The sequence below is a fragment of the Diachasma alloeum genome, unplaced genomic scaffold, assembly GCF_001412515.2.
Source record: "Diachasma alloeum isolate Michigan unplaced genomic scaffold, Dall2.0 Dall_scaffold_00543, whole genome shotgun sequence".
Lineage (NCBI taxonomy): Eukaryota > Metazoa > Arthropoda > Insecta > Hymenoptera > Braconidae > Diachasma > Diachasma alloeum.
Window position 1 is genome coordinate 329,258 of NW_021680675.1, and position 15,903 is coordinate 345,160.

General features: G+C 34.8%; 1 protein-coding gene across 1 annotated transcript in view; it reads right to left on the reverse strand.

Annotated features, from left to right (window-relative positions):
• Positions 1-15,903, reverse strand: part of LOC107043030 (protein tipE) — a 134,687-nt gene that overhangs the window by 108,851 nt on the left and 9,933 nt on the right. The window contains exon 2 of the mRNA XM_015264330.1: positions 7,487-7,817. Within this exon, the coding sequence (XP_015119816.1) occupies positions 7,487-7,817 (331 nt within the window). The remainder of the gene's footprint in view (positions 1-7,486; positions 7,818-15,903) is intronic.

Below are 15,903 nucleotides of genomic sequence, written 5' to 3' on the forward strand. Positions count from 1 at the left end.
TGATCAAGTCAACTCTATATGAAAACCGGATGACCTGTCTGTCTGTGTCAATAACAATTATTAATGATAAATAATCCAAAACAAAAGATAATTCAATTCTTTCACCGTAGGCCACCTCTCTTAATGAATCTCTACTGTTATTACCTCTGAAAAAGCTTATCATTTTTTTACCGATGCTGGGGATCGAACCGGGGACCCTATGATTGCTAATCCTATGCCCTAACCACTACGCTATAACGCTATTACTCTTGAGTAAACTGTACATTGCCTATATGATTTGTATCGGGGTATTTGTTGAATTTACGATTATTCCTGATCTCGCGGATGAGCGTGTGTATTCTCAGAGATAAAATATGTTCAATTAAATTTTTATTTATTTCATTAATGAATAATAATAATTATAATAACAATAACTCTAATAAATAAATAGACATTTGATGATTTTTTTTCTCAAGATCATTTGCGTGTAAGTTTGATACTCCTCTAATACGTATTTACGAGATCATCACCCCTCCCTTCTGTACATTTGAGAAGGGCTGGCTGTTAATTAAATCGATTAATTAAATTAAATTAATTTAATTTAATTTAATTCATTAAATTAAATTAATCAAATTAAATTAATTTAATTTAATGAATTTAATTTAATTTATTTTAATTATAGTATAATGATCCTTTTTAAAGATTGAAAATAATTATTGATAATGGTTGATAAAACTTAATTTGAATAGTATAATAATAGTTAATTAAATTATCTGAAAAACTTATTAAAATTAATGTCAGGTGGACCGGATCTGAATCTGATCATTTTCTCTTCAACTGACCCCGTTCAAATGCCGATCGAAGACATCAAATCCGAATTTGATCAAATTGGGGTCAGGCAGCCGACCTGAGGGTGAGATCGTGCCTACCTGATCAGAACTTGGTCAGGTTCTCATTAGGCATCATCTGATCATGTCTACCTGATCAGAACTTGATCCGAACCCGCCTGTAGTTTTTCGGATCCGATCTGCTGGATCAGAACTTGGTTAGCTGCTCATCAGGTATCACCGGATCAGACGAACCTTACAAAAACCTGATCAAGTTCTGATCGTGCTTCAGGTGGGCCCGAAGTAATTTCCACCCGGGTTGACGTTAGTAATGAACTCGGACAACGATTTCACCAGGACGGTAGAGAAACGTTATCATGGCAAAAAACAATCCATATGCTCACAGACTATTGCTGGAGTCTACTGAGCGAAGACGACACCTCATACAAACGCAAATCGTTCAGGATTGGTTTTCCACATCCCGAGATCCCAGAAAAAATGCAAAAGTTATCAATGGAGCTGTAGATAAACTGCTATTGTTGAATAAACATTTTACCAACCGAGTGATTATTATATATCTATTCATCTATAAAATCAGGCCGCAAACTCCATTGTACCTCCTAATACTCAAATCAAAGGTTCATCCATTGAAATTCTCAGATAAAACCCACGTGGGAAGAACAATTTGAATTGGCTCCAAATTCTGCAAAACGAGAAGAAACAATTACCTCTCCTCCTTCAAATCCACCCACAATGCATCATTTTTTCTCTTTTTATTTTGTTCTTTCAGCCTATTATGGAGAAATCTAGTCACGTATACTCTTCTCCACTACGTCTGAGGATTCCGAACCTCGTGTTTTTTCCCCGGCTCAATAGAAGGAAAATTCATTGACGTTTAATTTTTTTAACTTGATCGATTCCGCTCATTTTTCTGACTTTAACATTTTTTTCTCAGTCACCATACGTTTGGGCACATTTTAATAAACAAATTCCGATTCTGCGTCGAAAAATCTATCGAGTAGCATAAGTTTTATCCGCCTGCTCGAACCCTCGCATATTTTGCCGGACCGTGTTACTAATTAAAAGATGAAAAAGAGAAAAATTCGATGTCAAATGATGTGAAAAAGAATCACAAAGCAATTGATAATAATTTTATGTAATGTTAATGCTATTATCATAGTGAAAAACCTTACGGACGGGTCCAGAAAAATCACATCGTAAGACCCTGAAATTCATGAGGTGCTATTTTTGTCGTTTAAAGGGGTGAAAAAACGAAAATTTTCATGAGAATTACATACTAACAGTGGAGTTCTCAGATTGGCTGAGAGACAGTGTGTAAAAAGTAAGTGGTTGTGTTTGAAATTTATCTAAAAAAATACCATTCATGGATTTCGAATCCTTTCTCAACTAAATCTCATTAGATTTTCCTTGAAAATTCCCGATAACAAAAACCAATCTTATCAGCCTCCTTTTTTCCTCTCAACGAAATCCTCCATGTGATCTACTTCTTAATCCAAACTCCTCCTCTCCCGAAATTGAATTGTCAGTCTAGCAGTTGGGAATTCAAACACAATCCTATCTGAAATATCTGGAGGAGAAAATGTGCGAAATTGAAACATCACAACGTTCTACTTCACTTCCAGAAGTAATCATTGAGTCAATTCCGAAAAAAGTATCGATTTACTTCCCTGTGAACGGCACCAGTGCCAACATGCAAAATAAAATGAATAAACCCTATGTGGAGTTGCGAAGCGAGGATCCGTTTTACACCCATATCCTAATGTTCCTTGGTCCGTTGTCTCTCCCATTTTCTTATTTTCTTCCTTTTACGTTTATAACTCAATAAAGTGTTGAGGTGAGTGCTACTCCGGGAGAAGTTGGAGCATAAAAAAACTAGAGTGGAATTTCAATTAAAACTTGCTTTATTAAACGCAATTACTATTTTTTATTTTCATTTTCAAAAGAAGATGTTGAAAGGTTCTCTTAACAATATTTATCCCATAATATCACAGTTATCAAGTTCTTCAACTTGAACCCAGAGAGATAATTAATTTATTGAAATCGAATGGTTTACTTGTAAAAAAGTTTTTCTCACATACGGAAAAATTTCATAGAAAAATCCAGCGAGTACGGTAGGGAATTTTGTAGGATTTGTATAGAATTTTCTATCAAGTATGGCTGATTCTATTGAGAAATTTCGTAGTTAATCAGAGCGATTTTTTTCCGTAGAAATGTTTACTGAAGAATATCCCACAGCAAAAATCAATAGGAGTCGATTTTTCTGTAAAACTTATTCTACTGAGATATCTTCTATCAAAATGCTTTGACTCAAACTTTCTAAATTTTTTGCTCGATTTTTTTTTATGAAAAGAGGGTGAAAGTAGTGTCGAAACACATTGGAAAATTTATGTCAAGTAATTCCTATAGAAAAATTTATATCAAATCCTGCTGACTTTTCCTATCAAATAGTTTTTATTTGAAATTTTCTAGTACTAGCGTGAATGTTAACGCCGTTTCATTCCTTCTTTCAATTAATTGTTTATCATCATTCTCATTGCAAAACGCAATACAACCGATGAGAATCATATGTCCCCATTTATTAGCTGTTACATTTTCATATTACAGTAAATGATTTGCACGTATGAAAAAATTCAATAGAAAAACTTATCGAATTCGCTAGAAGATTCTATTTGTTTTTTTGGCTAATTCTATGAGATATTTGATAGGGAAAAGTCAATAGATTTTGCCTTTTCTATATGAATATTCTCTAGGAATTTTTTTCATAAAAATACTTGGGCATTAATTTTCCAATTTTTTTTCACTCGGTTCCTGCAATGCAAAACGAAACAAAATATAAGGGAAAAAACTTCAAAAATCTGTGCTCAATAGTTTTAATAGAAAAAATCTCAAGAGAAAAATTGAAAAATCGAAATCTATCAACTTTTTTCTATCGAATAAAATCTACGCAAAGAACAAATAGAATTTCAACGAGAATTATCGAGATACGCGGTAGCGTATCGGCCAAGAAAAGTTTTGAAACTCGCCGCTTGCTACCGGGTATCTATACACGAAGCAACTACCCCCTCCACTACCTCCGAAACACATTTATTGAATAAACTAAAAACGTGATACCCTACGAAAAAAATAGCCTTAGTTACATGGCATAAATCGGCCACGAGCTTTCCATTGATATCACTATTTTCTTTTTCGACTTAATATTAAGGAAATTACGCGCATAGCAACGGGATCATATCCACATTCTCGCATTTCACATTATCTCTGAGCACTAAGTGTGAGATTTCGTTTTCGAAGTTGGTAGCAGTGTGCTCCAACCTCACGCGCAGAGGAGGGAGATTTGAATAGCGCATTACTCTTTCTCTCTCGTTCTTGAATTCTACTGATTTGCATTTTTTAAACTCATCATGGACTTATTGTAAAAATTAATGAAAAATTGATGAACAAGGTCATATAGCGCTGTATATTGCATAGAAATTTTTCCCCTATCCTCGATTAATTTAGATTTTCAACTCATTCCGTGAATAACATGTGGGCGAGTTTATTTCTGAGGTTATTTTACGCGGGTAATTGGAACGTTTGATTTTCTCATGAAATTCTCAAATCGAATCGGAGCATGAATTATAAATAAATGTAGGAAAAAAATACCTTTTATTCTTAGAGCAGAAGTGATTGAAGATAGTTTCTGTTGCGCGGAAAAAAATTAATTCGATTCATACGAAAATGATCGTGTGCTCGTTTTCGAAAAATGACTGGAATCTCCCAAAAAAACAAAAACAAATGTTTTTGCAAAAAAACTGCACCAAGAAAAAGTTTTGTGGGGTCGTTTCTGGAAAGAAGAAACATTTTTTTCTGGAAACCACAATTCCCATAGAAATTTTGCAAAAAATAAACAAATAAAAATCAAAGCCAAGTCAAGAAATGTCCAATGAATCATGGAATGTGCTATCAGATTATTATGGGGAGGATAACTCTGAATAGAAGGATTTAAAAAAAAATCTTTATAAAATAAAAAATTCAGTAGAGACAGGATTCAAAGTGCTTGGCGCGGAGTTTTCCATTTCATTGTCTCGAATCCCCGTAGAATTCCTGGAGAATTTCAATAAAATTTTCTAACAAATTTGCTAAGTTTTCTATTGAATTATTTCACACGTATGACCATGTTCTAATTCTTATACGAACTGAAAAAGATTTTAATCATAATTACAATTCAATTCCTCCTGGAACGCACTTTAGAGTGTGAATTTCTAGAATTCAATGTTTGTCGATACTCGGGTAAAAGTGCGTGCCCACACTGTCATCAATTTTTAGTTGACTCACACGATAATTCAATTAATCTGTTTGTTTCAAGTATATTGATGAGATACTGTTGTTTATCTCATCAATATAATTCCGCGCTTAGCGTATCGTCGGCTCGTGTTGTCAGCACCAAATTAAAAATGAAAACTCAATTTGGAATATTGAGTCACAGCTTCTTTTTATTCATATTAGAAATTTTGTATTGGAACATTAATATTATTTGATTAAAGTGAAAAAATCGATCATCATTTTCACTATATCGCATTCAGCGTCTCCTATCCTTAACGCCAAAAATGTGAGATAATGTCATAATTCTAGCTATTAATTCTAATCAACTTCGTGCGAAGAAAATCTTAGTAAACGCAACATTAATCCTTAAGTGGTCGCATAATGCGGGAATACCCACCGTTTTTGATTGTTTCTTTTCACATAAAAACTTCGTAAATGAAAAATCCATAAAAAATTGTATTCCTACTTACAAATATATGGATCACATTAACATCTTTTTTTCGGTGCAGACTTATACCAATGGATTATTAAAATCTTCTGAAAACTCGACCCACTGAAAATCCCCATGTTTAAGCAATTCCATTTTCCTCTCATCTAAATGATTTGAACAATTATGATTCGTTTATTCATGTTTCATAGAATGGTAGTCAATTCTCGTTTGTTTGTTAGGCGGGCTTCATGAAAATTCGACGCAAAGCGATTTGTACTCATGAAAATCGCCTTACTTTCTCCACTCGTTTGTTTTTAAAAACACCGAGAAAAAAATTTATTTTTGCCAAATATCCATTTACTTGAGAGAAATATTCATTTTTTTAATTCCGTATTTCTCCAGTCAAGTCATTCCTAGGCAATCTTCATTAGGTTTCAATTATGTCAATTATATTGCAGTCAAAGACGATCATGTTAGCAATGACCTTGAGTGAACTCCCTCAATAAGTATCAACATTAAAAAATTGATCGAAATTCTTCCCTCTAGAATATAAGACGTTTGGAAACAAGCAGAGGACAACGAGCATATGACAGCGCGCCATGTGACAGTGAGCAAGTCACTATGAGCGATGTCTTATTTTTTTATTTGCCAATACATTGATGTCGGGCTTCCGAATGGACTGAAATATTACAAAAGTTTATAGATTCACAACACTAACTAACAGCAAAATTTCAGATGGTTACTGCCACCTCCATGGGTGCTATAAAAATTCCCATGTTTTGAATACTTCGTATGAGCGGGGACACATATTTTCTGTCCAAATTTCAAGTTGATATCTCGATTTTTGCACAAGCTAGAGTGTGTACAAAGTTTTTTTTAATGAAAAAACGGGAATATCTCTAAAACTTTGTATGAGCAGGTATATATATCTTGATTGATTTAGGTAGAAGGCATTGAAACGAATATTTAGAAGAAAAAATTGAAATCGGCCCACTAGTTTTGAGGATATTTGCGGAAAACGATTTAAAAATGAATCGCTTTTTCTCAAAAATTATTCGATCGATCGCGCTGAAATTTTGCACAGAGCTAGTGCTCATTAGGACCTATAATCTAACAAAACTTCAGATTGTTTGGAATTACTTTAGCCACTTAATTATTCAATTTTCTAAAAATTGACTACCGAAAAGGTCGCCAAACTTCGTATTTTTACGTTTCAGACCATTCTACAGAATTTCCAATCAAAATTAGACAATGTGAAAATCGAAGGATAGCAATGCTTCCATTCAAAAGCAAAAATGAATAATCATTGGAGAAGTTCAACCAAGATCATGTGCAACATAGTTATCCTCTAGAGCAGCATGATTGTGATAATTGAAACCTAATCAAACTCGCGTGGGAATGACTGAATTAGAGAAATATGATTTGAAGAAAATAAATGCTTCTCTCAAGTAAATGAATATTTGGCAAAAATAATCTTTTCTCTCAGTGAAGGAAAGGAAAAGAAATTCGCAGTAATGCTGCGAAATTCGCCAATAGAATGAGCCAAAAACTAATTGAATTTTCAATAGAAATTCGATAGAATGTCAATTCTCTACCGAACTCGCTAAGTTATTCAATGAAATTTTTCCCGTGCGACTTCTCAATTCATTTTTTTTACGTTGAAAAAAAAATGGAAAAAAATGAATCATCTTTCTGGGCATAGAATACAGTATAAACATACATTTGTATAACTAAATAATCAACACGGCGAAGAAATGATAGCAGCCGTCTAAAAAGCCGGGTAGAGCTCACAATGTGATATGGCTTTAAAGCAATTGCTAAGGAAGAAGCTGAGGATTATCTGATATCGACAAGTCACGTCGATGCACCTTCAGCTGACATGCACTGGTACTGGCGTATGTATTTTTGTTTGTTTAGGTTTGTTTACCTTAAATCGTTCATCCTGGTTCTTCTCATTCCCCGGGAATGATGAGGTGGTGGTGCTACACATCTGCAGTCACAGTGCATAACACATAGTGCCACACTCGTCGCCAGTGTTACAACGAATGGCGCAGCAAGGAAGTGCAGTATTGTTTCGAGCTGAGCTTGACGATTATAGTTTGCCATCACTATGCTACCGTTAACACGACTGTAATAACATGGAAACTTGGCACCCTCGTAACCAAGCTCACGTGTAAAGTTTTCACAATCGACAATTGGTGGATAACCACAGCCTTTGATGTTCACCTTGAGTATTGCCTCGACATCGCCTGGAGAAGCTGGAAACAATAAGAGTCTGCAATTACTAATTGATTTGGGATTATCAGACCGAACACGCTTATATTTCAACTTATTTATTAGAAAGGAGTTTTCTCCTCATTCAAATGATGGAATTAGTGGAGGAATTAAAAAATAAGATCCGTTAATGGTAAACTGGCGAGGTTAAAAAATTCAGCCAATTCGTGCGGAGTTCCAAATTGCTGCAGAGAATGGTTCAAATAAAATGAATTATTTTTAAAAATACAATTCAAACAGTGTTCTTATGGTAAATGTCAAAAAATCCGCGTCATCAACGTAAAAGTGCAGTCAATATTGCGAAAATTCGTACCACATGTGACACATTGATGAATACACCTTCTGCAAGAAAAATTACGTCAGTTCAGAATATTTTTTAGCCCAAATTGTCAAAAAACCACTAAAAATCAAAATCGGGAACTTGCACGTTTTTTTATTTTTTTTTCCTCAAATATATGCTCCCAGGAACCCATATTTGATAGGGAAACATACGGAAAATAATTGAATAATTATTTATTTGCTTTAAAAATTGCATTTTTTTAAAGTTCTAAAAAGGCCTGTGACGTCAACTCATCAGAGGCCAAAATTTCCGTGTGGTGCCTTCAAGCTGTTTAGTACAACTGCTGAAATCTAGAAAAATACTCTGCACATGTTTGTTTGGCTCCAAAATTACCTGACTTATGCGATTATAATGCTCGCCTTATACTTTTTCGCCTCGGCGGGCGCAAAGCATTTCCCTCCCGCTCCGCTACACTGTTCAAAATTGTAGGCTAAAATTTCCGGTACAGTTTTTTTGCATTTTTTTCGAATTTAATCACCACTGAAATATGAAGAAACTTCGTCATTAAAAATTTAGAATTTTGTGGAAAAATTACAGAAACCTGGTAAATTGCAGCTCCATTTCTCCCTGAAAATGAATAGAAACCCAGAAAATTTCGGTAAATATATTCTTGAATTTTCCGGACAGTTACACTGAATGCGATTTAGGGGGAAAAAATAATGAAATTTCAGATTTCAATGATTATTTTTCCCAATGGGATTTCGACCAATCAGAGCACAGTATTCGAGGCTACCCGACAGTTTTATTTCGGATATTTTTTCCTAGCTTTTGAATATTTCGCAGTAGTTCTTCGTTTTTTTTTACCTGAATATTTCGCAGTAACTCTTCATTTTTTCGGCTCATTTCGGATAGAATCTTATATTTGACAGTCTATGGAAATCGGGTTATCCTATTAACATAATTTGTTCAAATCTTTCCCATTTCACCTCCTGATGTTATCCACTGCACTCTGCTTGGCCAAAATCCGATTGGGAAAAATAATCCGACAAATACCCCTCGAAATTCAAAATTGATCGGGTATTTCCCTCAAGCTCCCCTGCAAACAAACCATCGTGCCAAGTTTTGCAGAAAACTCCATCGCGCAAGCGCTCGGGATTTTTTAACCTGCAAAACTTGACACCCTCATTTGTTTGCAACGAAGCTATCGGGAAATACCCGATAATTTTGAAGCTCTTGGGGTATTATTACTGAAAATTCAATGTAATTTGGCTTTTTTTTTTTTTTTTTACGGCCTCGGAGTCCTCTTTTCGGGTCCCATTCGGCACTCTATCCAACCCTATGCATGCGGCTGTGGATTCTATACTGTACCGCATTCACACTTCTATAGAACATAGAAGTAGCACGGGGAAACCACAGAAAACCCATTCCGGTACAGGCGGTTCCTCTATTAGCAACCTCCGGCTCGCCGGAGCCTTCCGTTGAAAAATTCGGTTCCACGGGGAATCGAACTCACAACCTTTCGCACACTAGACTTGCGTCTAATCCACTCGGCCACCGACGTCGGTGTAATTTGGCATTAAATATTCATATTAAATTGGAAATTCAAATACATTAAGGAATTCTCGTCTTTATACTGTTTAAAATTCTGGAATTTTACTGAATTGGCATCCAGTGTCACTGTTCTCAAAATTGGTAGTCAACCGTCCATGAAATATTTTTTTTTTTTCTAATAGTGTACGCCGCGGCGAAAAATACCGTTCTAACCACGGGAAGTAAAGGACTCTTACCCACGTGTTTACCCGAGTCGAATATATGAACCTTATTTCCTCCTATTACCTCCTCAAATTATTTTTTCCTCCTCTTTTCACCCTGTACATCCTGAATAAATCCTTCCCTGATTCTAATTCATCCTGAAGCCCTGACAAACTCTGGTAAGCCCTTCGGATCAATCTATTTTCCCCCTGCTCCTCCTTTTCAATGAAAATGGCATTATTAATTGTCTCAATTGACCCGCATGGCCAAGATGACGAGTAATAGTTGTCATTACAGATCATTATAGATAATGTCTGTTTACGTTTAAAAATTGTCTTGAATAAATCGGTAAAAAATGATGGGCAACTACTTCAGCACATTTTATCTAATTTTATTTATAAATGTTCATTAATTATTGTCATTGTTTATTAGCTGAGAAACAATGAAGATGGAGCAACTATGATAGAATTCATAATCTATATAACACATTTCACCAATCATCTACTGCTCGTTTAGCCTCAAAATTTCAATCATTAAAAAAAAAATCTGCACTTGTCAGGGGTATAGAAATGGAGTTTGTTCAAAATTTTGATACCTTATATTCAATTACCAGGGTATATTATGAAAGTATTTTATTTTTTATTTTTTTATTTTTCCATTTCATTGGTTTTATCGAAGTAGTTCGATTTGAAACCCCTCCTCTAGCCTGCCTCCCCTCCTTTACTTTTCCTCTCATTATTATCTGCGGTATCATGGCCGTCTTCCTCTTAGCTGTGCCCCATTCGAGCTAGGACTGCACGGGAAACCATGTAAAACCCCAGTCGCACAGCCGGCCGATTGTACAGTGCCCTAATGTACCCATCTGTCACACTGACTATATGGAGACACTAGGCCGCGCCACCGTGCCTACCGCCCGTAATTTTTGTGCGAGCGAGGTATTCCTAAGCAGTCACCCATCCAAGTACTAACCCAGCTCAACGCTGCTTAGCTTGGATGTCCGCCGGAGCAACACCTCACCCACCTAACCATTACAGTCGGTTTATATTATGAAAGTAATTTCTTCCTTCAAGGATATCCAAGTATCTTTTACAATTTGGCACAGATCGCACTATAGATTCAACAATTTTCAATCATCAAATTTGTCAATTAAATTACGTGAGAAAAATTTGAAAAGAAACATCAATATTCAGCGTCATTCAAATTACATTTTGCACAGAATTATTATTTTTTTAAACATTCGTTGTTTATAAATAAATCATTGAAATTGTTTAATCTTTCGGAAACCTTTTTTTTGGCATGAAATCGATTTCTGGTAAAATGCTGAATCTGAATAAATTTGTTACGATTCCGAACAAATAATTTTTATGGTGGGAAATTGATTGTTTATAAATTATTTATAGAAAAGGCTCGTAATTTTTAAAAAATGCAATTTTTAAATTATTTCATCAATCTTCCTCCAAAAGTAAACTTTCTAATTCTTTTTTCAGATTTTTAAAATGTTTCCTAACGGTTAAATATGGAGATTCAAATTCAGACCTGCAAAGTTTAAATAATAAAATCATTGTAAAATGGCCGGAAACTTGGGGTCAAATGGGGCTCAAATGAAAGCTCTGATGTTCGACTACAAAAGTAGAAAAGCATTTCACTGGAGAAAAAATAGCCAAAGTACTTGGATATCCTTAATTAATTTCCAACGTCATTCTCCAAGTACAATACCTACGGGGAAAAAAATTAAAATGTTTTTTTTTGGCGTAAAAAAATTTGCTATTTTCCAACAAAGAAATTTTGACCTCGAATTCCTTCATATCTAAAAATCGAGTTCGCAGGTTTCAAGGTCTTCCATATAAAAAAACTGTATGTTACATTCTTGTTTTATCCAAAAATTACAAAAGTGGGATAGGTATTGATGAGCATGGCATTTTTTTTATTATCAATGGGTAAAAATTACACCAAAGACTGATTTATTGAAACTTCTGTAAGGGAACAATTGAATACTCATCGGCTTCCTTGTGGAATTTTGTATCAATTAATTATTTTTGTTCAATTTTATTCTGATTCCTTAATGGGCAGATTCTACTCCCATGAGTTACTATTTTTACATAAAGTTTTCTGTACTTTCCGAAAAAAAAATATATATATATAATGGAATGAATAAATAAATCAATGATTAAATAGATAAATAACTACATACAAATACTATCTTATAAGATTAAAAAATTACAGATTTCGAAAACTCAAAATTTCATATTTACAAATAACGAGAGGCCCTGAATCAAATAGGATTTTTTTCGATACAATCACGTACAATTATTTACACGGAAAGTGCATTTGCAATTTTTTATATAGGTAACTTTGTACAGGTAACTTGCAACTGAAAATGAATAAAAATAAAAATGATTGATAATTCAGTTTGAGACCTATAATTTTGGAAAAAAAAATTCTTGTTCCTACCCCAGACAAGGGAGAACATTTTGAAAATAACTCAAGTTTCGAAGTAGAAAAATTAATTGATGGACATGGAGTCATCGCCCGAAGTTTAAACACACATTCAACGTTTTTATAAAAAATTACATAGATTTATTCCAATTCTATTCGATTGGTGGGAATCCCAATATGCAATTCATTGTCGATTTTTATTTGAACACACATTGTTTCTAAGGACTTAACCGGGAGAGCCAGAAAATTCTCAGTTGCATGGTATTCGCGAAAGAAGTGATGAGTCGAAACGATTACATGAGCTCCTCTCGTCATGAAAACCTCATCAACGCGAACTTCTTTGATTATTGCTAAGTTTGTACCTCTACATAAGCACAACCCCAGGAGACAATTTCAGTGGACAGACGTTTTGATGAAACTGTGAATAGAACCGAACTTCCAGTACCCATCCAATCCTGTGTATCTAACGATGAACGATTCTGTCTGCAAAGCAATGGTTTTATATTGTTCTGCCACATAGAGCTGGCCATCTTTCAATAGTCGCGTATACTGACGAACAGATGGATGGAGTAGATGCCCAGAATTAATTATTGCTGCTTGGATAATCTCTGATATCTCCACTAGCTTCTTGTAGTCGCCAACAGTATAGCAGCCTAGGAACACATATTCGATGATTTTTACTTGTTTTTTCCTGTTTTTGCAAAAATCACGCACCGGCCCTTCTGGTAACCTGTCCACCATTTTCACCATCGCAATAATTTGCTGATGTTTCTTCGCTATCTGAGTGTCAAGATGCCAAGTCGCGTGAATGAGCTTCAAAAATTGGCCATTCAGGTCTTCGTATTGGAAACATGAGTAGCTCCACAACGGGCCCAGATTAGCTACTATATCAGGTAAATGCATTGATGAACATTCATTGTACAAAATCGAAGGCCATAAAAATGTTCGAATTGTCGAACAAACTTGTGTAGTAAATCTCGGGCCTGTTCACGCATGTCTCGAGTGATCCTTTCAGAGTTCAGCAATGAAATTTCTACCACCAGTAGACGGTAATGCTGATAAAAATCATTGCGTAAAATTCCTTGGAGGACTGGTACTGAGTAAAAAAAAAACCATACACCTTGAGTTCGGATGGCTTCTAGTTAATAACGTCTAGAACGGAACGGCGCATTCGATGCACAAATTTGAGTGGCTTAATATTCAATAACCTTTCATTGATTTGATTCATGAATGCATGTAGTGAAAATGGAAATTGACTAAATTTGGAATCAAACCAAAGATTCATCAATTTCTCCACTATACCACCTTCAATACCATGCATTCTGTGCATTGCTATCCCTCTAATGAAATCAGGCATAATAGTTGAAAAAATTGTATGTCCTTTCAGACCCATGACGGGTTCATCAGGTGTTCCTCGGTCAGCATGTTGAATCGTTTCATTAGTTGTCCGTAAATGTAATTCATTTTGATACGGGATCACGTAGACATGACCTCCATTATCTGTAGTAACACTTCTACCTTCAATGAAACATGTCAAGCACCCATGTCGTCCATTATAGGGAGTCATACTTAGGAATGAAGCTTTTGCAGGGAGATCACCTGTTCCCATGAGAACAATTCCCCTGACCAGAATTTCTTCATTTCTCCCAGGTAAAGGATGGATATGGATGCCTCGTGCAATTTTTTCCAGTTTCTGGTCTAAATTTGTCAACAAACTGATTGACATCAGGCTTGTGTTTCCCGAACCACAAGCCAAGGAGCAATGTATTTTCCATCAATTTCCTTCGTTCAGGTGGTAATTCATTTATACTGAGATATAGAGGCCAAACGCTAACTTTGGAAGACTTGAAAACCGGCACTCCATCGGTGTACCAACTGAAGGATATGTTTGTGGGATCATTCAAAAATCTGTTTTGCATTCACTCTTGATACAGAAGCTCATCGTAAATATCAGTAAAAATCAATAAAATATTCGATTTTTCCGTTCAATTATTCCATGAAAATTCGGAAAAATCAGGAAGATTCAAGAAAAAATCGAAAATTCAGGTCATTTTATTTCTGAATCTTCATGTTCCATAGAAAATGCGATCAAGTTGTGACATTTCCGTCTCACTCGCACTGAAAACTCATGAATTTTCTTGAATCCTATCTAAAACTTGAAATTTTCTGACCATTTTTCGCCTAAATCGGACTCAATGTCACTCTCATGAGAATTACTCCCATATTTTCCACGAAATTTCGAAAAAATTTCAACAGTGTGGCATTCAATGCGTAAAAGGGCTTACTTTCGATAATTCCACCGTTGCGTGTTTCAAAAGGTGAAAATAAGCCTCAGAAGAATAACTTCAAGTGGTTTTACGCAATTTTTCTAAGAACGTCAATTATCAAAATTGGGTTTCGGTGCTTGTGCGCAATTTCATCGATTCGGAAAATAAGATTATTTCAACGAAAGAGTACTATATTCTCACAGAGAAAGCCGTTTCTAGAGAAAGAATGCGAAGGAATACAATGGGAGTCAGCTGATATTGACAATTTTATCTTCTTGGAGATGAAAAGAAAACAGTTGATAATCAAAATTAGATTTTTTTGTGACATTGACACAATATAGTTTTGAAAGAAATCATTGGCTTAAATGCCGATATTAACGTCTGAAAATTGTCTGAAATATTGGAAAACTCGTGAGTTTTAATTAATTGGCACTTAATAAAATGAAAATAGAACGAGAACCAATGACATAAGAGTAAATAGCAGATTTAAAAAGTCTGAATATACGATTTTGCTTCCGAATGGAAACTTTGTAATCGCTCAAATTTAAGGGGAGTTCGCGATGAAATTTAAGTCTTCGCTCGGCCTTAAGAGCCATTGGGCGACTTTTGATATATGAGGGGATATATTAAAAAGTAAGAAGAATCGCGATGCTAAAAAAACCCTGCACCACAGTTTTCATCCAATTACAACTTTTTTTTCTCAATGTTCGTTATACTCCAATGAACAAACCCATTCATAATGAACAAATATTCATTTTATTCTATACGTAATGGATCATGAGAACGTGATTTTTTTCATTCTTGATTTTTTTTCCATCTCTTTATCAAATCCTTAAATTCGTTTGTTTTTCCGAACTTCAAAAAGTGTATCATCACTATTTTGGTTAAAAAATTCCAATTACGTATAATTACAATGTTCAATAACAAAAAACAACAAATTTTAAGGATTTGCTGGAGAGACGAAAAAACAGAAAAACTAAAAAAATCATTTTCTCACGATCTATTAAATAGAGAGTAAAACGCATACTCGAGTTTGTTCAGTGGAGTATAATAAACATTGGAAAAAATAGTTGAAATCAAATGAAAAACTGAAAAGATTAAATCAGATGATGATCCTGTAGTGCAAGGAGCATTTTTTGGGTAAAACCGTGAAAATGATGTTTTTGGTGGATATAAAGGGTATAACCGACCGATTCTGCGATTTTTCTTATTGTTTAACATATCTCCTCATATACCAAAAGTCGTCCAATGGCTCTTAACTATGTTATAGACTTAACATAGAGCCTTAAAACGCTTATTTAAGCGTCTTAGAGCTTAAATAAGCTCTATCCATTG